Source organism: Galleria mellonella, unplaced genomic scaffold (assembly GCF_026898425.1).
Source record: "Galleria mellonella isolate WM207_F2 unplaced genomic scaffold, CSIRO_AGI_GalMel_v1 utg78, whole genome shotgun sequence".
NCBI classification, from domain to species: Eukaryota; Metazoa; Arthropoda; class Insecta; order Lepidoptera; family Pyralidae; genus Galleria; species Galleria mellonella.
The window spans coordinates 5,373,573-5,396,006 of record NW_026442151.1 but is presented as its reverse complement, the minus strand read 5'-3'; the positions used below and the strand labels follow the sequence as shown (position 1 = coordinate 5,396,006).

Genomic DNA, 22,434 nt, shown 5'->3' with positions numbered 1-22,434 from the left:
CAGATTAATGTAGCAGAATAAATTAAAAAATTGAAATAAGCTATAATTAATTATGCATAAACTTAAGTTAGTCTTGTTATTTTTATTGAATGGCGTGAATTAATGGGGTACAAAGGAATAACACCTGATTCCTCAGGAATGGCAACGCATGGGGGGTATCATAAGCGAAACAGTACAGTAAGGTACCTTGGGTACTTGCTTGGAAGCAATTGTATTTGCATGGCTGTATTTCAGTTTGAAGGGTGAAATATGACAGTGGATTTACAGGTTAAGAGGAATAGAGTATCATGGGCGAAACAGTATGCTCTGTTATATCCATGGTACTGCTCATGTGTATAGGCGACGGTTACCACTTTCCATCAGGTGGGCCGTCAGTTTGTTTGCCATTCATAAAAAAATACTCGAATACAGTACTAGTAATAATTGATGTGCATACATACTAAAATTTATATATATAAACAAATAAATATATATAAATAACAAACATACTTATATATATATATGAGTATTTATTGATATTATTTTATAGACAGATAATATTATATTATATTTTCCAGGAGGACACATATGACCCACTGGTCCATTACAAAATATCAATGACACTCCACGATGATCCGAGGAATCATTCAGTCTTCAATCAGTCCCGAGTTGTTATGAGTGACAGCGGTGACACGTCGATAACTGATTCGGTCTCGATAAACGAGTGCAGTGGAGGTGAATGTATACCCAAACTATACTTATATGTGAAGCTTTCTTTTCCGTAAGTATATTAATATAATAATCAATTTTAAACACCAATTAAACGCACAAATAATTTAAAACACTGTCTACTTGAGTAGCGTTTCATAAAACTCTGACCAATTAAATATTGTTTAGTATGTAGATTATTATGATAATATTTATTACTTTAATTTTTTTTTTATTTTTAATACTTTTTTATTTAGACCTATCTGTTTAGGCACACTTTTGTAATTAGACGTATGATCATTGTATTAAACATCTGTTTATCGTAAGTTTTTTTTTTTTTTGTAGTAATAGTGAAGATCTCTCCACTTTTAATAAGTTATATCAATTGATAACTATATTTTTTATTCTCTTTCGAATTTTTATTTTATTTTTCGACTGTCTTAGGCTGTCACCAATTCAAATCCGATTTTCATATTTCTTTTGCAATCGATAGAAATTTACTCCCGTTTTAACATTGCAAAACACAATTTACATGTAAGCGCGTAATTGTGGATTCAAAATTATGTGGGTATTAAATATTTACAACGCAAAATATTTACGAAACATCCTCTTTATGTATTCGTGTGTATGTATGTGTATGTCCCAAGATCAACGTTAGGTGTAATTACGCTTAGGCACCAGAAGATGTCGAAATCCAAGTGGGCCACCGAGCTCCAAGAGAGACACTAAAATCCAAAGGACAATAAGATTCAAGGGTACATCGAAGTCCAAGGGGAACTTGGAGGTCAAAGGAGGACACTGAGGTTAAGTGGAGCGCCAAGGTCGAAGAGAGCACCGAGATCCAAGGGGCACGTCGAGGTCCAAGGTGGCACCAATGTCAAAAGAAAGGACTGAGGTCCAAGGGAGCACCGAGGTCCAATCGGGACACTGAGGTCTAAGGATGCACTGAGGTCCAACCGAGATACCAAATGCCAAGAAGGGCTCCTAGTTTTTTTAAAAAAGTTTTTTTTTCCTATTAGGAGGGTACTGTTAAAAACTTGTCAACGGACACCAATTAGATAAAGGCCATCCCTGGTGTATCCACTATTGAATCCGTTATTTTACGGAATAAATTATACTTTTATAAAACCAATTTTTCTTAATATATTAACTGTCAAGTGCAGACTCCTAATGTAAAGAAATAGGACGCTTACTGCGAACCTTTATCCCCAATATCTTATACCCAAAGATTTACTTACTCAAACGTGCTTACTGCGGAAGATTATCTTAAATCCTTTATACCTCAATAGATTATTGATGGTTTATTGGCTCATCGGAGGCTCTTATGTCATCGAACTTAGAAACTATTTAGAGTTTATTAATATCAATGCCATTTGTTTCTTTTTAAATTGATTTATGGTTTTTTTTAATATTATTTTTTTTTTATTCAAGAAAGATGCAGTTGCATAAGGTACAATTCATGATATATTAAAATATGTGACAATATTTCTGTTACTAAAACTGAGATAATCTGTAACCTATGAATATCTAAAGAATGTACATTTAAAACATGTATTTAAAAAGTTATAAACACCATGTGGACCCTCGATAGAATAGGTCAACCCTTCCATTCCCGTGGGAATTGTAAGAAGCGACTAAGGAAACTTAACGGTCGAGGGATGGACAGCAGCGTTCCTGTTTAAACATCACCAAATCCTAACTGTGGTTGCCAACCCGCCTAGCAAACGTGGCAACTACTAGTAAACCCCCCTTATGGGGGAGGCTTATGTTCAGCAGTAGACAGTTAATGGCTAATATGATGGTGGCATAAAAAGTACGTCATTTGAATTTCTAAGACTTTTGGGCTTTTGAATTTACTTATTTACTATTATTGTAATAAATACAGGGTTACACTCTCATTTACAAAAAAAAAACTATAAAAACTGAATAATTTGTATAAATTTATATATCATATATAAATATAATTTTCATCATTTAACTTTCCCTTGCTAAACATAAGCCTTCCCCATAAGGGGAGTTTTAAATACAATAATAGTTCATAATTATTTACTTTACCTGATCATTGTCACTACAGGCCATCATACGTTATAGGCAGTAGCAAAACCGAATCGATGAACATAAAAGTAGGCAATTCAGGCGATGTTGCCTATGACGCTTGCTTTTACGTGGACGTGAAAGGAGTACGTATCAAAGAATGGCCTCGCTCTTGCAACTGGGATGATGGCAGAGACGGATTGAAATGCAGACCATTAGTACTGTTAAGAAACAATACAGCCTTTGTAAGTTTCACACGAATTATTAACCTTTATTTATATCAACCTTTGCCGTGTGGTCCCGGCATAGAATGGGCCACCCCTTCCTTTCCCACGAAAGATAACATTAAATGGTTCAATAATGGTTTCCTTTATCAACACATTTATTTTCATTTATCGTATGAAATGTTTAAAAGCGTCTTCATACAAATACCTACACACATTTTGCTCTCCCTTTGTATCGTCACAATAAAAATGTACGATATCGTGAAGTTTCACGGAAAAGTATAAAAACGCCCATTGGGTGCACATTTGGTAACTTAAAGTCTAATATATGTTTTGTATTGACACGCCATCTACAAATGATTACCAACTTTCAAATTCTACACGTACGCAGTTGCTGGCAAAAATTAGTTTAAAAAAATATATTTTACAGGATAACGATCTCATAGTGCTTGATACACAAAGCCTCAGAAGCAACGATGAATCCGTTAAGGTTAATGTAGCACTATTTAATCGATGCGACGGGAATGTGTCGAAGACATTTACGAAAGTGATTCCATTGCTAACGGACAGCACAGGCGTGACGGTTAAAGGGTAAGTTGGAGCAATAGTTTTTATTTATATCAGGCTAAAACCAAAATCATTAGCGTGACAGGAGTGTTCTAGAAGCAAAACTAAATATTACCACTATGGCAATATGAATGAATGAAAGAAAGAATGAAAACCCTTTATTGTTTCCTTCAAAAAATGATACAGATTATAAAGTTTAACAATATTTACACAAGCAAAATGATTACTTAATTACGTACATAAACTTCATTACATAAAAGCATTGTAGGTATTGCAGGCGTACATAGGCTACGGTGATCGCTTACTATCAGGTGGGCTGTATGCTTGTTTGCCACCTCAGTAATATAAGAAAGCAAGATAAAGATGCAACAGTAGACGGCCTTATCACTAAATAACGATCTCTTTCAGGCAACCTTAGGATGGAGAGAAATAATTAAAATAGTGTCTAGTTAAAGACAATTTTAAGTCCAATTGTTAGATTAATATTGAAGGATAATGCAAATTTTATGTTTGAAGTGTTGTTTCACGACATTTCTGTCCTATAGTACCGGTAGATTGTTAGTTTAACGACTTCGCTTTCATCCCGTATAAGTTTGATTTACCCAATTTGTTAATTTTATAATATTTGGACAATTATTATTAATTATTTTATTCCTCCTTCTTACTTTTTTTTTAATATTTTTTTTATAATATCTTATTGTTATGAATAAATTGAATTGAGTATGATACATAATATTCTAATAAGAATATTATGTATCATACGTAATAACGTATTACATGGAAATTTATTAATAAAAATAAAACATTATTATGTATTTGTGTAGGTATTTATATGCATGTGTATATGTCTATATATGTGTATATGTGTGTATGTATATATATGTATATATTAATGAGTAGGGATATATATGTTTATATTATTACATGTATTACATCTCCATATTTAAAAATAATAGGATCTTCATCGTGCCTCCAATCAAACTGTTCATAATTACTCCTTTTCATCCAAAGGTTGCCTGGAAGAGATCGCTTTTAGCGATAAGGTTTTTTCATTGTGATTATTTCTTGTAATTATTTATATCTAGAATAAGTTTACTGTAGTAATCTTTTGGAGAAAACAATGAAGAGTATTTATTTACCTATTATTTTTTCTTTAATTAGAATTTTAGAATTTTTTTATTTTTTTCTAAAGCTAATTTTTACTAATAAAATTTCATCATAAATAACAAAGAGAAATATCCACAGTAATGTTATAAACATGAAAGCGAATTTATTTATTACCTCTTGGTGCCTTAACGGATTAACCAATCGCCATTAAAGTTGGAATATTAGTACCGGGATATAATCACTGACCGGAATAAAATTCTCCATCTCATTCACTATAGAAAGGGCATTTAACTTGATCACGCGAGTAAAAGCTATTAATAAATATAGACAAAACCAAATTCCTCGAAATCTTCTCCTATTTTAAGTCTTTTTATCGTTAAAATATCAAACAATAATTTAAACCGATATATGTAATGGAATTTAACATAAAATAATTTGCTTCAGATCGACAACAGGTGGCGACGTTGTTAACGTAACAAAAGACAATATAGACTTTACAGGGAAACAAGTGCACCACGTATATTCCGTGAGTAAAATGTATCTACGCCTCCTTTTTTTTTCTTTAAATAACACTAAATTAATTGTTTTTTTTTTTTTTACCAGAATACTGACATAGAAGGTACATATGTAACTATTAGTTGAGTTTCTTGTATTTTTTTTTCTCAATAACAATAACAACTTTCAAAGTACAAGTAGAATCATAAGAATATAACCATATTGTAATTATTTATTTCGGCTTTATGTCACCATTATCACCACCGCCGACCGCACGCGCACATAGACAAACAGCGCGCTAATTGAGTAGTGCTGCTCGCGAAACAGCCAAGAACCGCACTCATGAATAAGGGCTCCTATTAATATTATTTATAAAACTTATTTTAATTTTTTATCCGCTGTCTATAATATACATATATAATGGCAAATTAACGAACTGTTTGTGTGTTCTGTGAGTGAGTACACCATAAGCCTCTAAAGAAGACCTCCGGATAATGTCGAAACAACGTCGGAAGCGGACGAGGTATCCATTCCATAATTACCTATTATAAAAGAGAATAAAGCAACGCCTAGAGCTGTAACATTTTTTTTTATTTTTCCTGTAGATACACAACAATGCTTCCACAACCTGGGTGAACTTTTCAATGATAATCACTCTAAAGAAGCAGCCCTATATCAACAACTACACTGTGAGTAAAAATACTATAAAACTATTAAAATTATATTCATGTACTCCTAATTAGGACTATTTCTTAAAAAGTATGTAATATTAGGCTTTTTTTTATACAACTTAGAATGGCAAGCAAGCTGACGGTCCACCTGATGGAAAGTGGTAACCATCGCCTATAGTACCATGGACATAACAGAGTATACTGTTTCGCTCTGTCTATGGGCGACGGTTACTACTTTCCATCAGGTGAGCCGGCAACTTTTTTTCCATTCTAAGTTGCATAAAAAAAAACTATTAAATATACTATTAGTATTTTTTATATATTAATTTTTTTTTTAATTATTATTATATAACCGATATTACTTACAGAGAAATATTGAAGATGTGTACGACTGTACAGAATTTGATGAAACAAATGAGACGTATTTAGCTAAATGTATAGTTAATATATTGAAGCCGAACCGTAAAATTGAAGTCATCCTATCTATAAACTTACCACCAAAAACATTAGGTGAGTATTATGAATATATCCAAACAGATATGGTATGAAAATGGAATGATAAGCCTAACCTACGAATGTCTACACTAACCGGTATACGTTGGCGGGGTGCCAGTGAAGATGATAGGTGACAACGAAGTAAACTCAGTTGGCCTATTGTGAGAAATTCAAGAGGAATAACCACGATAGCTTCCATGCAGGACTATTTGAAGTCTACCTAATTCGGTATATTACTAACAATTGGGCTTTAAAAGAGTATTACGAACAATTATAAACACATGTAGTGATACGCAAATAGAGGTCTTTTGTACATTGTCTCTCTAATTCAAAATTACTTTTTTCTCAGGAGAGTTTTTGAAGGTAGCAGGAGCCCCAGTCGTTTCCCGTCTTGAAATTGTTCTTGGAAAGGATACCAAATCATACAGGTTAATAAAATTTATAATAATAATAAATATATGAATGTAAGACCATTATTTTTGTCAATTAGCAAACGATCATGGAATGATCGCTCATTGTTGTTAAATAATAATAAAAAAATATCTTGATAAATCCGTCTGTCTCTCCCCAATATCTGTATAAGGGATACACGTTCGGATTAAAATACAATCTTAAATTAATATTGTATTTTAAAGATAATTTAAATTATATCATTCTGTATTATTTACACGGGATTTCACTAAGGACATAAAAAGATTCTAAAACGTGCGTAGAAATTAAATTAATTAATACTAATTAATTAATGTTAATTAAATAGTTGATTGACATAGTTAATAACAACTGAACAATAACAATCTTACCACAAAAAAGTTAAATATGTTATAACTCCTAATCTAACTAAATATTGTCATACCAGCAATCCTCCCCAGCTTCCCACTTTTTTCTTTTTAATAAAAATACCTATTTTTTTTTTTACAAAAGATCTAACACTTTCTTTAAATATTAGTTTAGATTTTTTTTTATTTTTTTTTTATTATTTTCGTTAACCTATAATTAATTAATATATAATTGTTTATTTCTTTTTTGTGGTAAAACAGTACACTCGTGTATGCATCAACAGTTTTAAAGGCGTATCTTTTTTTTTGTATACAGCATTAAAAGCAGTCTTCTCCTGTACAACGTTGAGGTACCACTTTGGATCATCATCGCTGCCTCCCTCGTCGGACTTCTGCTCCTAATCATCATAGGTTTTATTTTACACGAGGTATTATCATTTTTTTACTGTTGAAAGATAGATATCGGAGCGGTACCGTATTACTAACACTAATCGTGAGGGGGGAAGGGATTGTTAGTGATGCGGAATACCATTCCCATTGCCTAACAGGTCGACCTCCACGTGGTCCCCTCTGGAAACCATCGTGTTGAATTCCAAGTTGTTTTCATCACGATAGGCTAACTGACCTGTCTCTTCATTCTCACATATCATCCCTCATTAGTGCCCCACCAGCGTATACCGTTAGCGCAAGCGGGGATACCATTCCATTATCATCCATCAAAAAAAAATTTAAACCTGATCAATCGTGTATGTATGTACATATATACATTTTTCTCTTCGATACAGTATAGATATAGGTATGCTATAGGCATAGATACAAGATTGGATAATTGATAATACACAGATGTCGATATGTTTACAATTTGCCTAGTACCAAACGACCAATTCTTCTTAGTTCTCCTAGAAGATATTTCTGGGCGAGCCCTTTGCTTCGATTCATCGCAGAAGCTAACAAGCCCCGGGTCTCGAGTTTCATTGTCTCTTCTTGGCTGGTATCATGATAATGAATCGAACAATTCTTCAGAATACTCCCCAAGCTATATTCCATAAAAGATGCATAGAGGTGCAATGTTTCTATGCAATTTTTATTCGTTGAATCGATTTGATCATTGATCGTTAATATTCTGAGCTCATCTCCTTTACTGTCGTTCGAATAGCAATGAATATTACTGCTTAGTAATATATCATTGATGTGGATAAAAACAGGATCTGGGATACCAGGTTTTAAATCAAAGTATGCTCCTTTGTCTACAACCTTAATGCTCTGTTTCTTGAGAAAGCTGGCAACCTTCCTGCACAATCTATTAACCCAACTTTGAAAGCAGCAGTTTGTGCCACATCCAAACAAAGACCTTCTCAATATCCAAGACAACAATTGAGGCCTCTCCCTTATTTTGAAAAACGTATTGATTGAGGTTGATAAACATATCTTTTTATGGAGACCATCAAGTAGTTAAAGAGTTAGCAAACTTTATCCATACCGTTTTGAGAATAATCTATTTGTCTTACAGTGTGGATGTCTCAAGCGTAAAAATAAAGAAAGACTGCAAGAACTGAAAAGGAATGTCAGAAGACAAAGTATGGTGAGTTTCATGAGGAAATAATAATACCGAATAGATTATTTACTTAAGACTAGAAAAAATAAAAGTTAATCATGTCAACAGAACTCCAACTATTAAGCGAATTAAATTTTAACGATATTATCAGGGGGTAATATTTTAGAAAATCCAACATCAATTGATTTAACTGAAGTAACAGAAATCTCGATTTACAAGTCAGATAAAAAAATATATGCTCGTTGTAGACAAAACTCCAAATAATTATATTTAAGTTTACAAGTGTATATTAAGTCCTTTTTACAAAAAAATGAACCTTCAATAAATAAAGGAGAAAAACTTTCTTTCTCCTTTACATTCGGTGCGAACAAACTAGGTTTTCCTTATTAAACCTTAGTTCTTAAACAATTGACTAACTGTAACGTACCTACCTATATATCTTTTTGTTCTGCAAATGGCTTAAGAAATTCCTTTCAAAGGATCTGAAATACTAAAATACTTTTGTGCACATTTACAGTAATATAAAGTCAGTATTTTTGTAATTCTTTATTGCAGAGACGGACCATGTTATTAAGAGAAAGCGTACTTAATTCGCATACAATAGACACTCGGCCTCTTATAGAGAAATCAGATGGCAGAAACAACGTACAAAGTGGTCAAGATATGCCCCCACAAGCTCCGCACACAGCGCAGGCCCAAATTGAACCTAACATATCCCAATATGACACACCTGACCAAAAACCCAAACTAACTTTACTCGACTCTGATTTTGTAACAATAATACCCGAACAACAATCAATTACAAAAGCATGCAGTTCAACCGTAGCCCCTAAACCGACCCCAGCACCCAAACCGACACCAGCATCTCCACCGAATAAGATGATCAATGTAGACAGTACATCTGGTTCACAGAAACTAAACAAAATAAGGTAATCTTGAAAAATAATTATCAATACTATCATATTTTTTGTAAGCCTTACGAAATCACGAAGTACCGAGTCAATTTGCTTCAATCGTGGCTATACAAGTTATTTAATTTAAAAATTAAACTACTTTACCGATTAAGATAAAATTTATATGAAACCAATGTGAAAGTGTATACTTTCAGATATTTTTTTTTCTGATCTATTTATAAATGACGGAGTTATGAGGTAACAGACAAAAAATGGAACTGAATTGAGAACCTGTTCTTTTTTTAAAGATGGTTCAAAAGAAATTTTTTTATATATCTGCAAAATATTAAATGGATATTTGATTAGGCGTTTACATCATGATAGTTGATTTTGCTAATATCTTCATAACTTTACAGCGCCGACGTCATTCTGGGCGGTCTCCAAAAGAATATATCGAACCAATAAAATTTCTCGGTCAGTACCTCAAGTCTATCTAAGATTAAGTAGTACATACTCGTATATAAGTAATAATACTTTCAGTATTAGTTACAACGTTTGTATTTCCATAATAATAAGTTTAATTTTTATTGTATATTATGACAATTTCATAGTTACAATAGATATAAAAATACGTATCCTATTTTTGTTATAAGAATGTTACAAATTTGGTTTAAAAATTTAAAAATGCATTTCAATTATTTTCAAAACTTAATTATATTTATACTTATTCTAAGTAGTTCTATGGATCTATAATATAATGCATAATTATCTCTTACACAGTGCGATGCTTGACCTTATTTTATCTCCTTCTCACAAATAAATGAACGCTGGCCCGTGCAATCAATATCGTTCAATCTCCCATCTTTCTTAAAGATGGAACCGCAATATTCTCTGTTCATATAGTTATTTGGCTCATTTCTCGACCATACATTGAAACCGGCCTCGTCTAGCGTCTGATCTGTTGTTAGGTAACAATAAGAAATTAAATTAATTACAATATGTACTTAATTTGTATCTTTGTGTATGTCATAAATATTAGATAGAAACGTTGTATGGACGACAAAGGAAATCCGGAACGGAAATTGAAAATATATGTATGTTTACATTGTAAGAAGGAACTTAGAAAATTAGGGCCGTGAAAGGAAGTTATAAGGAAACAGTGGAATAATGAGTTTATTTTAAGTTTAAAATTAATAATTTATATGGTAATTAATGGTCCTTACCACTAAGGGTTTGCTGGAAGAGAACTCTTACAGACTTAAGCCCGCCTGTTGTATATCTTTATTTAATATAAATTATAAGAATGTAATTTATTGTGTACAATAAAGTATAAATAATTAAAACTATAAACAATACATGTGGCCTGTACTTCACACGTTGTATATATTTTTAATTGATTATCCATATGGATCAAAATGTTTTCTTCTATTTGCATTATGAATTATTTACTAATATTTACACGTAAGTACTCGTACTCCTCAATAAATATATAAATAAAATAATTGTATAATATAAAAATTTAAACAAAGATTACACTAGGCAGACTTTGAACATAATTATCAGACACGTTATGACGTCAAGCAGCAGTAGTTATAGCGTGGGATATGGCAATGAAATTATAGGGTATTTGAGATATTACACTATATTTCAGAGGACCTACCATGAAATGCTTTCCAAAATTTCGGAGCCGAACGAAATACAAATTTGATATTAAAAGTACATGATACATATCGTTTCAAAATATTAAAATATCGCTCCTTTGGACTTTTATGGTAGAATTTACGACAAATGAAATGTTAAGCTTCATTTACTGCGTCGATTCCAGTATGAACAAAACCCAAAATTGGGTACGAAAATTTGGAGTTTCATTTCATGATAGACCCCTAATTAATAATAACCCATAAGTACTATCATAGACAACACAGTATTCTCTATGGTGCCTATAGTACTGTTAATATTTATACGTAACGCTTCTCATCATGTGGTTTATCAGCTAAACTTATTTATTGTTTTAAATTGAATTTACTTTGTACAAGTACAAGGTGACGTCGTTAGCGGTACGTATAATGAAGAATCTAGGGAGATTCTTCATTATACGTATAGGGATACTTTAGAATATAAGGACAGAAATTTTGTGGATCAAAAATTAAATAACGACAAATTTTAATACTGCCGTTTTTATACCACTGAGGTGGCAAACAAGCATACGGCCCACCTGATGATATTAACATCGCCGTATGATCTCGGCATAAAATAGGTTTATCCCAACCCCTTTCTTCATGTAGGGTTGCAATGGCCCTCTTAAATACCTGGTGGTGGTGGTTGCCAATCCGCCAGTAGTTGCCAAGCATGGCAACTACTGGTGACACAATAACGTATTCTGTAAAACGTTGGTAGCCATAGTACTCCTCATGTGTTGCCACTCCTGAGGACTACACTACACTACACTACACTAAGATGTCAGACCTTCGTACCCTGTAATTTTATTGCCATATCCCACCCTTCAAGCTGAAACATAATCATGTAAACGCAGCTGCATTACGACAGACATACCTACTCATGCAGACGACTTTTTCACAACGTCTCCCTCTGGTAAAAAGTAAAAGCCGGTCAAGTGCGAGTAGAACTCGCGCAAAGAGGGTTCCATACAAAATCATCAAGTTTATTTTTTTGTGTAATAATTACAAATTTACAGATTTCGGATTTTTTTCTTTACTTGTGCTGCATGACGTTGCTGGGGAGAGAAGGGATTGTTAGTAATGGGGATTAGTGGCTCCATTGCTAGCAATATACCGTCAGGTCGACCCCTAGTAGTTCCCCCTGGAAACCATCGTGATTGATTTATTGTTAGATTTGTCACGATGGGCTAACTGATCTGTTTTCATCCTCACCTATCATCCCTCACTGGTGCCCCACCAGCGTATACCGATAGTGCAGGTGGGTTTACCAATCCATTAACATTCATTAAAGAACATAACATTGCTTCTTACCAAATTTCATGGTTCTAGGTCAACGAGAAGTACCCTATAGGTTTTTATTCCCTTTGCGAATGTCAAAATATGCAATCTAAATGGAACATAAATGGTCGTATCCTTTGATTGCATGGATCTCTTAAAGCAGTGATCAAATTAAGCTTTAGAAGCTTAATTTTACTGCTTTAAGAGATTACAGACCTGAGTATATGATGTTAATTTTTTTTTATTCAACTAAGAATGACAAACAAGCTGATGGCCCACCTGATGCAAAATGGTAACCGTCGCCTATATACATGAGTAGTACCTCAGGAATGACAACGCTTGTAGGGTATCATGGACATAACAGAGTATACTGTTTCGCCCATGATACCCTCCAAGCGTTGTCATTCCTTAGGACTCAGGTGTTATTCCTCTGTACCCAGTAAATTTACGCCATATCCCACCCTTCAAACCGAAACACAGCCATGCAAACACAACTGCTTCATGGTAGAAATACGAATAGGACAGAGGAACTCAAGTTATCGACTTTTGTACAAAGTCTCTCTCTGGTAAATAACTTCCACTTGATACCTCCACGCGTTCCTAAGAAAAAGAGGCTTGACAGGACGGACGAACGGACGGACAACGAAGTGATCCTATAAGGGTTTCGTTTTTTTCCTTTGAAGGTATGGAACCCTAAAAACTAAAAATAACTAAAAATTAATTACTTACTAAAAATGGTCAAAAATACTCTTGGACTGTTGTCAGTAGGTCTGTTAGCTCTGTAACCAGCATAGAAGTACCATGTATCTCCCATTAGATTCGCATTCATTACTGCTTTGGTCATGTTCCATACAATCAATTGCTCAGCTTCCGAGTTAATCACTACCAAATGTGCTCCTTCAGCTTTGCACTCCGCATAGGCCTGGTCCCAAGTGACCCTAACCATAGGGATCTTATAACAGCTTCCGATATCTCCTTCGTACTGATAATCTGAAAATGCATAAATGGAATTATATTAATGTCTAAATAACAAATATACTATACCATTAAGCTGATTTGCCATGTGGTACTGTCATAGAGTATGCTAAACATGAGTATCGTAAGAAGCGACGAGCGAGAAGAAGAAGGAGGGCGAGGAATAAGTTACCTTTAACTGTCCACTGCTGACCATAGGTTTCCCCCATAAAGGGAGTTTTGCCAATAGTTGCCATGCGTGGCAGACGGGTTGACAACCGCAGATAGACGTTGGTGATATATTAAGAAGGACACTGTTGTCCATCTCTCGACTAGTTTCCTTACTCACCTTTTACGATACGGGAAAGAAAGATCAAGGAAGGTGGCTCACACGGCATTACTATTTTTTTTTTCAAATGAATGAAAATAGGTGATAACCTCGCCTACGTTAACGGTACACGCTAGCGGGGCACCAGTGAGTAATTATAGGTGAGGATGAAAACAGGTCAGTTAGCCCATCATGACGAATTCAACGATAAATCACTCAGTCGATAAATCATCCAGGGAGAATCGAGTGAAAGTCAACCTGATAGGGATGGAGTCTAACCTCCCTATTACTAACAATCCCTTCCCCCCCCCCCTGGCATAACTGTTAATTAATTATTAATTTATTGTAACTATGAATAATATATTTATTTACCTTTGCCGTAAACTTTACACTCAGCATCGTAGTAGGCATCTTTCGCATCCACTTTACAGACAAATGGCATGTTTCGAATGCAGCCGCCGGTCTCGATTTTTCCTTGACGTGTAAGGACGTCGCAATTGTACATTTGATTTACACCACTGTCTTCATGATATGATGGCGCTTTAAAATTTATAAAATAATGTAAATAATATTACCATATAACAGTCCTCTACTAGGCATAGATTTAGATTTATCTAAGAAGCATAATATATTTACTCTAATTGCATAATATATAATTTAAATTAATACAGTTAAAATAAACCAGACAGACTTTGTACAAGTCGTTTGCTTGGGTACCTCTGTTTCATTCGTGTTTCTACCATGAAGAAGTTGTGTTTGCATGACTGTGTTTCGGTTTGTAAGGAGGATTGTGGCAGTGAATTTACTGAGTGCAAAGGCATGACACCTTGGTCCTTAGGAATGGCAAAGCATAGGGAGAGTATCATGAACGAAACAGTATACTCTGTTATGTCCATGGTACTGCTCATGTGTATAGGCGACGGTTACCACTTTCCATCAGGTGGGCCGTCAGCTTGTTTGCCATTCTAAGCTGTATAATAAAAATATTTACAATTAAATTTTTATACAGATGTCACTTTAAACTTCACAAATATTAACCTCAGAAAAAATTAACATTAGGCATAAATAAATTTGTTTCAAGCAGTTATTCAGTTGTTTTATGTTATTAATGAGGAGATTAGTTAAAAATATAATAACAACAACTTTTAGGTAATTTAATTTATTCTCGTTATTCTGTAATTTCGTAATAAAATTTTATGGCGTAAGACATCTATTTCAATCAGTGAGACCAAATACCTGATTGCCGCATTTTACCCACCTGGCATCCTCGTTACGCATTATAGGTATACTAATGATTGCTATTAACACGTTCACAAACACTCAACAGTTATATGAATGAATAAAACTGTCCTTTTGTAACTCAAGAATGATATTTTTGTCATTTTTCGTATTTGTTTCACGAGAAATTTCATTTACTATTCAATTAATATGAGACCAATACGAGAGTTTCGATTAAAAATCAATTATACCAATTTCTAATTTGCGGAGATGTGTATATATATAGTCGAATTAAAACATTCCTCCATTTTTAAAATTAGACACAGAGATTTTAGTTTGTTTCTCACATTTAATAATGCTGATTGAAGTTCGAAGGAGATCGTGAACTAATCTGAATGCATTCTCTAAGTCGTCGCCGTACGAGAAAATTGATCAATATATTATGAATAATAGAGGGAAAATTTTTACTCAACACTGTGATGACATATTTTTTAAATGGATGATAATGGAATTTTAACTTTTTTATATATATTTTTTTTATATCACTGAGGTGGCAAATAAGCATATGGGCCGCCTGATGGTAAGTGGTTATCGTAGCCTATGAACACCTGCAATACCAGAAGTATTACGCGCGCGTTGCCGACCCTGAAGAAACTTCTTTACCCCCCTTTTGAAGAACCCCATGCTATTACGTTATCGGCGTACACTGGCGGTGAACTATTGAGGAATAAATAATAAGCAAGTCAATTGGCCTATAGTAACGAATTCATCAAGAATTATATACAGCATTGCTAGCAATGACCTATTTTCATTCCAATATTACATATTAAGCTACATATTATCATCGTCATTATTTTATCAGCTGTTAATTATCAACTGCTGAACACAGACCTCCCCCACAAGGGGATTCTGCCAGTAGTTGCCACGCTTGGCAGGCGAGTTGGCAAGTGCGGTTAGGCTTTTGATAATGTTTTAATTAGTGACACTGCTGCCCATTCCTCGCCCATAAAGTTCCCGTATTCGTTTCTTAAGACAAGATGGCCCATTCTATTCCGGGACTGTATACGGCAAATATTAAGTTATATATATATATATATATATTCCTCTCCATCCAAAGGTTGCCTAGAAGAGATCGCTCTGTTGTCTCAATCTTTTGGAGGAAACAATAAAGAGTAGTTATATATATATATATATATATATATATATATATATATATATATATATATATATATATATATATATATATATATATATATATATATATCAAAAATCACATTAAAAACAGTTAAACTAAAAGAAAGAAGATGAATAAACCTAAATAAATAAAGAGTGAAGAGTAAAAAGTAAGAATACGAGTAGTATAATAAATAATCTAATAAAAAGTATAGCTATCGAATTTCAGCGAACGGCCTTTATAATCTTGCGGTAAAACGAGATATGAAGATTTAAGAGTATTTAAATGAGGACTCTTTTAGGTTTTTTCTTAAAAGCACTCGTCGCGTTATAAAATATAATTATGTATAATCAAGTTTACAACGGAGCGCTACTATGGACCTTAACAAAATTTAAAATATAGATACGTACATATACTGTTATTTTTACCGGGTTTTTTTGTAATGGATGAAAATTGAGTGATAACCCTACCTACGTTATATAGTGTATATACTTGCAGGAATATATATAGGAATATAGAGAAATACGCTGACTGAGCACTAACGAGAGATGTTAGGTGAGGATGAAAGGAGCTCAGTTAGCCCATCGTGACGATATCCACAAGAATTAACCACGATAGTTTCCAGGGGGAACCGCGTGGAGATCGACTCGACAGAGTATATTGCTAGCAATGGGGCTGTGAAACACCATTACTAACAATCGCTTTCTCCCCATTTTCACAGGGTTAAATTGTTACAATTTTAATTTTTGTTGAAGTAGCAATAAATAGATATTTTTAAGATGTTAATTGCCATATAAAAATATCACAAATAATTCTTCAATTACCAATTTAAAAAAATCACTGCGCAATATATGTTTTATATATTTTCAATAAAGGCACTTAATTTAAAAGTCTATACTTACCTACCTAACTTCGCCAATATGTTTAGTAACTAAGTAAAAGTGCAACACATACACAGTCATACCATTTTTTTTGATATCAAGCCACAATTTTATAAAAAAACGATATAATGAATCTAACATTAAGTACACCCAGACTCGAGTTAATTTAAAAAGGTACGTTTTCCGAAATTGTGCCCGACGTGAATCAAACCTAAAACCTCATTTATCCTAAATTATTACGAGTAAAACTAATCAATGACAATTCATTATAATTTGTAAGGATAAAATGGGTATCATGGGATAAACAGTATACTCTGTTATGTGCATGGTACTGCTCATGTCTGTAGGCGACGGTTACCACTTTCCATCGGGTAGGCCGTCAGCTTGTTTGTCATTCTAAGTTGTATATAAAAAAAAAGAAAATCACTAACTAAACAGAGCTTCTTCAGATTCTATGTCTTGTCGGTTTTCCATTGGCCCTTCCTCCTGCACCCACACGTAATCTCCAATGTCAGGGTATTCTTTCAACATTTCATGCACCTGAGCAATGTCGTAATCAGTTATTGATGCCATCAACTGTGCCCCTTCCACTTCGCATGCTCTGACTGCAAAATATGCAATTATGATATTAATGCACATGGTAGCAATTTTACACATATTTAAAAAAAATGTCTCCTGCCACTTTACTTAGGTGAAATAAAAAAACACTTTCAAATTTTATAATTAAAAAAGACCTATTGAAAGTTACATTATAAACAAATAACATAGATTGTGTTTTAGTCCCAACTCCCAAACTAAACAGAGTTTGTATTTTGAATGCTAAACAACTGACAGTCATTACATTATTTATCATTACATTAATCTTTTTTTTTTTATAATGCAAACAAACAAACAAAAAGCTCTTTGACCAAATAATAATATAAACAGAATACTGACCTAAAAAATTTTTATTATTTGTATTGTATTAGGTCCGAAACCACAACTATCGAAAAGTAAAATCGCTACACCAATTAGGTTGCAGAAGAAGGTGTCCTGCCAAGTATAACTTGGATTCCTTCAAGAGAGGCGTGAAGAAATATTTATATAAGACGGAATAGTGTAGGTTAGTTAGCGAAGGTTAAATGCAGTCATAGATAGAGTTGTCATCCACACAGATAGATTTCATAATTACTTACGATCAAGTGGCTATGGAGTCAGTATGTCGTGCCAGTATAAAAAAAAAATTTAATATTGTAGAGCGATATGGATTGTATGATATTAAACTATTAGTAAATTCTCATAAAAACTTAAAATTAAATAATATAAAATACCAAAAATACTATATATATCTAAAATATTCTTAAACATCCTTACTTGCAGGGTTCTTGAAAAGACTCTCTATATGCAATTTGTAGAATGCATCTGATTTTCGATTGTACACGTAGTCACTTCTATACTGTTTGCTAGTAGACAATGAGATTGTCGTAAATAAAACTGAAACATATGAATATACTAGCTATATCCCGTAGATTCGCCCGCCTGAATCAGTATAAGGTATCCTATGTGTTAGCGTGGCTAACAGCACATTGAACAGCTCGAAAAAAAAGGTTGCTGTATCGCCTGCGCTATCGGTATACACTGGCGGGGCTCCAGTGAGGGATGACAGATGAGCATGAAAGTAGGTCAATTAGCCTATCCTGACGAATTCAACTTGAATTAGTCACGTTTGTTTACCGGGGTAACCACGTGGAGGTCGACCTTACAGGGTATATTGCTAGTAATGGGGCTATTTGACCCCATTACTGACAATCCCTTCCCCCGGTTGCTGTATGTTCTCGGCACAAGATAGCGCACCCCTTCCTTTCCCGTGGATGTTGTACGAGGTGACTAAGGGAACTTAACGATCGAGGGATGGACAGCAGTGTCCTTCTTAAAACAAGCGTGACTACTACTAGCGAAACCTCCCTTTATGACGGAGGCCTATGTTCGGCAGTGGACTGATAACGGCTGATAAGACAGAATATAACCTACCCGTTTTCAAAATTTCATTCAAACCTGTTCAATAGTTTTTGCGTGAAAGAGTAACAAATATATATTCATCCATTCTTACAAACTTTGGTTTGTTAACATTAATAGGATTTGTTTTATCTATCAAGAAACAGTCAGTATACCAGAAGGAGACTTTGTACAAAAGTCGATTGCTTGGGTACCTCTGTCGCATTCGTGTTTCAACCGTGAAGCAGTTGTATTTGCATGGCTGTGTTTCGGTTTGAAGGGTGGGATATGACGTGAATTTACAGGGTACAGAGGAATAACACCTGAGTCCTCAGGAATGGCAACGCATGGGCGGTATCATGGGCTAAATAGTATACTCTGTTGTGTCCATGGTACTGCTCATGTCTATAGGCGACGGTTACCACTTTCCATCAGGTGGGCCGTCAGCTTATTTGCCATTCTAAGTTGCATAAAAAAAAAGTCGTAGACAATATAATAATATGAAAATGCATAGTCGAAGTAAAATGCGTAATCGAAGTGCTGCTTCTGAATTAAAAAAAAACTAGGACATTTCCCCAGTCGAGCATAAAATCAGCGTAATTTACTGTCTCATTTTCAACAGACTTCAAAAAGAAGGAGATTTTCAATTCGGTTGTATTTTTTTTTTTTGTTTGTTTGATAAGGTAACTCTTAACTCCGTTAATTCTTAATCCCTTTAGAAAATTATTATTTCATTTGAAAGGATATACTTTCTGATTGGTTTCAGTGAAATCAAAATCTTTTCGGTAATTTATGTATTTGTCACAATTGAAATTGTTTTTTTTTTTTGTAGATATAGATAGACATTTTATTAAAAATCTACAAACACTGCGTTGACACATATATTTTAAATATACAATTATTTATTTTGGCTCAAAATTAATTGCTCATGCTGATTTATATTGTAAACATCTTTTTGCCCACCACTTTTTGCTTACCACTGAGGTGACAAACAAGTATATGACCCAATTGATGGTAAGCGGTTACTGTAGCCTATGTACGCCTGAAATACCAGAGATAATACACGTGCGTTGCCGACCCTGAAGAAACCTCATAACCCTTTTTTTGTAGAACCCCCTGCTGTAGTCTCTTGAAAAAATCTCGACAGGAAGCTCATCCCATAACCTGAGCGTTCTTGTAAGAAAACATATTTGAAACCGCGCTGTACGCAACTATCTAGGCTCTAAGGTATGAGGGGGAATTCCCTATACACGTGGATTTTAGAAGTAGAAAAACTAATATTATAAACCAAATCTAGATGGCGTATCAAGATGTAACATATACCAGAGTTTAGGTAACAGACCTACAGGAACACAACTGTGAAAACCGCATCCAATTGGTTACTGTAGTGTTTGCATGATGCCGGAACAAACATAAAAGACAGATAGACAGATAAAATTTTTATAAATCATTGTTTTGGTTTCTATTGTCCTTGTAAAGAACAATATATCAGTTTTTATTAAATATTACCCATGTACAGATATCGTCTATTTACGATTTTATATTAAAAATCAAGATAAAAAACAACTAGGGACTATGTACTTACCGAATAGAATTCTGAAGGACATGTTTAACTAATATTAATTATCTCTCACCACCAACCACACTGTTCGGAGAAAGTTATTATAATAAACAAGTTCATAAACAAACAGATACGACATTACGATAAATGCAGTCCTTATCGAGCCTAAGGAAGCTCACTCCCGGAATAATAAATTACATATAGATAAAAGAATCCTAATCATTAAACAGGAATGATTCGAAAATATTTTCGAACAGAGACTATTACGATTTTATTAATCTATATAGTACAGTATTTGCCTTGAAATGATTATACGTACAATAAACATTGTAACTACACTCATGTACTTACAGCTGTAACAGTCGAACCCAATAAATAAATATACTTTAGCTTTTAATTAATTAAAATGAAATGATTCAGATAATTTATTGAAAATTAATTCAATGGAGATTTTCGACCTGAAAAGGTATATTGCTAGGAATGGGGACTAAAATCCTCATTACTAACAATATCCTCCCCCCAATTTTAGTTTTTTTTTTTATTAAACTGAATATTTTTTCCTAAAGAAGGGGGAGAAGATATTGTTAGTAATGGGGATCTAATATTAGGTTAAATTGATTGAGAATTAATTCAATGGGAATTTTCGGTAGACCTGGCAGGGTATATTACTAGCAATGGGGACTAACATCCTCATTACTAATCATTCCCTTCCCCCAATGTACAAGATTAGTATGTAATATGCAACTGATCATTTCCTTTTATTAAACTGAATAACTTCCCCCAAAGAGAAGGAATTGTTAGAATAGGGGTTTAATGGCTCCACTGTTAGCAATATACTCTCTTAGTTTAAATTCATTAGGAATTAATACAATTGTTTCAATTAAACAATTCTTGTAAAATTCGTCTCGATAAGTTAGCTGTGCTGCGTTAATTCTTATCTATCATCCCTCACTGGTGCTCCGTCAGCGTATATCGATAATGTAGGCGGTGTTATCGGTATACACCGAGGGGTCGGATTGATAATCCATTATCACCCATTAAAATAAAACTCCCTCCATCTACAATCTTAAAATTTTTAATTTAATAGCGATGACATTCGTGCTCAAAGACAAATTGATATTTAACATTATATAATCAACCGTTCAAATAAAAAGTATATATATGAACAAATATGAGACTGTGGAAGTACGTGAGTGTTTTGTTGTTGATATTTTTTTTTAAATCTCATAAACATGAACGCAGTCATAACTAACAATCTTTGCACTCCTATAGAATTATATTATCTATGGTGTAACTAACAGTTGCGCATACTAAGCAAATATCCGAATAGCGGAATTTGTTATCCGCTGTACTCTACCCACTACCACCTGTTGAGTTTAGAGATGTCGTTGGAAAAATAGAATTTTATTATTCTAGCAATTGTGTAGGTATCTAAGACATTCAACTTGCTGGAAATACTATTTTAATTATTCTTTTTTTTTTACACTATTGAGGTGGCAAACAACCAAACATATTCTTCTAGATTTTTAATTTCAAAATGAATGAAATTTCAAGTTAATAATATATTTTGTAAATATTTTTTTTAATTATGTATTTATGAAACCTGTCAGGATTTTTTTATTTAACTCTTTATTGTACCAAAAACATAAAAATAAACAATGACATATAAACAATTCAAGTGAAACACAGTAGCACAAAGTAAAGATTAAATTATACACATAAAGGTACAGAAAGCGGTCTTGTCGCAAGGGTACTATGTCTTACAGACAACCTTTGGTTAAAGGAGAACGTTATATAGAAGTGGATAGGTGGCGTAAACGTGAATTAATATTTTTTTTTTTTACATAAAATAAAAAACCTATAATGCACAAAAACTTCAAATA

At 33.6% G+C, this 22,434-nt stretch overlaps 2 protein-coding genes across 4 annotated transcripts in view; one reads left to right on the top strand and one right to left on the bottom strand.

Moving 5' to 3' along the window:
• Positions 1–10,279, top strand: part of LOC113517323 (integrin alpha-PS5-like) — a 29,335-nt gene extending 19,056 nt beyond the window's left edge. For both annotated transcript variants that reach the window (XM_052901637.1, XM_026901976.3), the window contains exons 16-26: positions 558–760; positions 2,762–2,966; positions 3,376–3,536; positions 5,064–5,145; positions 5,720–5,803; positions 6,154–6,295; positions 6,630–6,708; positions 7,373–7,484; positions 8,567–8,638; positions 9,167–9,540; positions 9,921–10,279. In XM_052901637.1, the coding sequence (XP_052757597.1) occupies positions 558–760; positions 2,762–2,966; positions 3,376–3,536; positions 5,064–5,145; positions 5,720–5,803; positions 6,154–6,295; positions 6,630–6,708; positions 7,373–7,484; positions 8,567–8,638; positions 9,167–9,540; positions 9,921–9,969 (1,563 nt within the window). In that variant the 3' untranslated portion in view covers positions 9,970–10,279. The remainder of the gene's footprint in view (positions 1–557; positions 761–2,761; positions 2,967–3,375; positions 3,537–5,063; positions 5,146–5,719; positions 5,804–6,153; positions 6,296–6,629; positions 6,709–7,372; positions 7,485–8,566; positions 8,639–9,166; positions 9,541–9,920) is intronic.
• A 19-nt stretch (positions 10,280–10,298) lies between these two features.
• LOC113517324 (hemolymph lipopolysaccharide-binding protein-like) lies at positions 10,299–20,710 on the bottom strand. 2 transcript variants are annotated; one of them, XM_026901977.3, is made up of 6 exons: positions 20,576–20,710; positions 18,370–18,489; positions 17,448–17,621; positions 14,116–14,283; positions 13,191–13,451; positions 10,299–10,462 (listed from the first exon to the last, which is right to left on the bottom strand). In XM_026901977.3, the coding sequence occupies exons 1-6, from the start codon at positions 20,595–20,597 to the stop codon at positions 10,299–10,301; spliced, it is 909 nt and encodes a 302-aa protein (XP_026757778.1). In that variant the 5' UTR covers positions 20,598–20,710. The 2 variants fall into 2 exon arrangements, with proteins under 2 accessions (XP_026757778.1, XP_052757600.1); XM_052901640.1 differs by lacking the exons at positions 18,370–18,489; positions 20,576–20,710 and adding an exon at positions 17,953–18,107.
• Between the last annotated feature and the right edge of the window lie 1,724 nt (positions 20,711–22,434).

Coding starts and splice junctions, on each gene's coding strand:
- LOC113517324 (XM_026901977.3), bottom strand. CDS start 20,597: ATGTCCTTCAGAATTCTATTCG. Junction 13,452..14,115: donor GTGTAAAGTTTACGGCAAAG/GTAAATAAATAT, acceptor ATGCATTTTCAG/ATTATCAGTACGAAGGAGAT. Junction 10,463..13,190: donor AGTATTTTTGACCATTTTTA/GTAAGTAATTAA, acceptor ACCTAACAACAG/ATCAGACGCTAGACGAGGCC.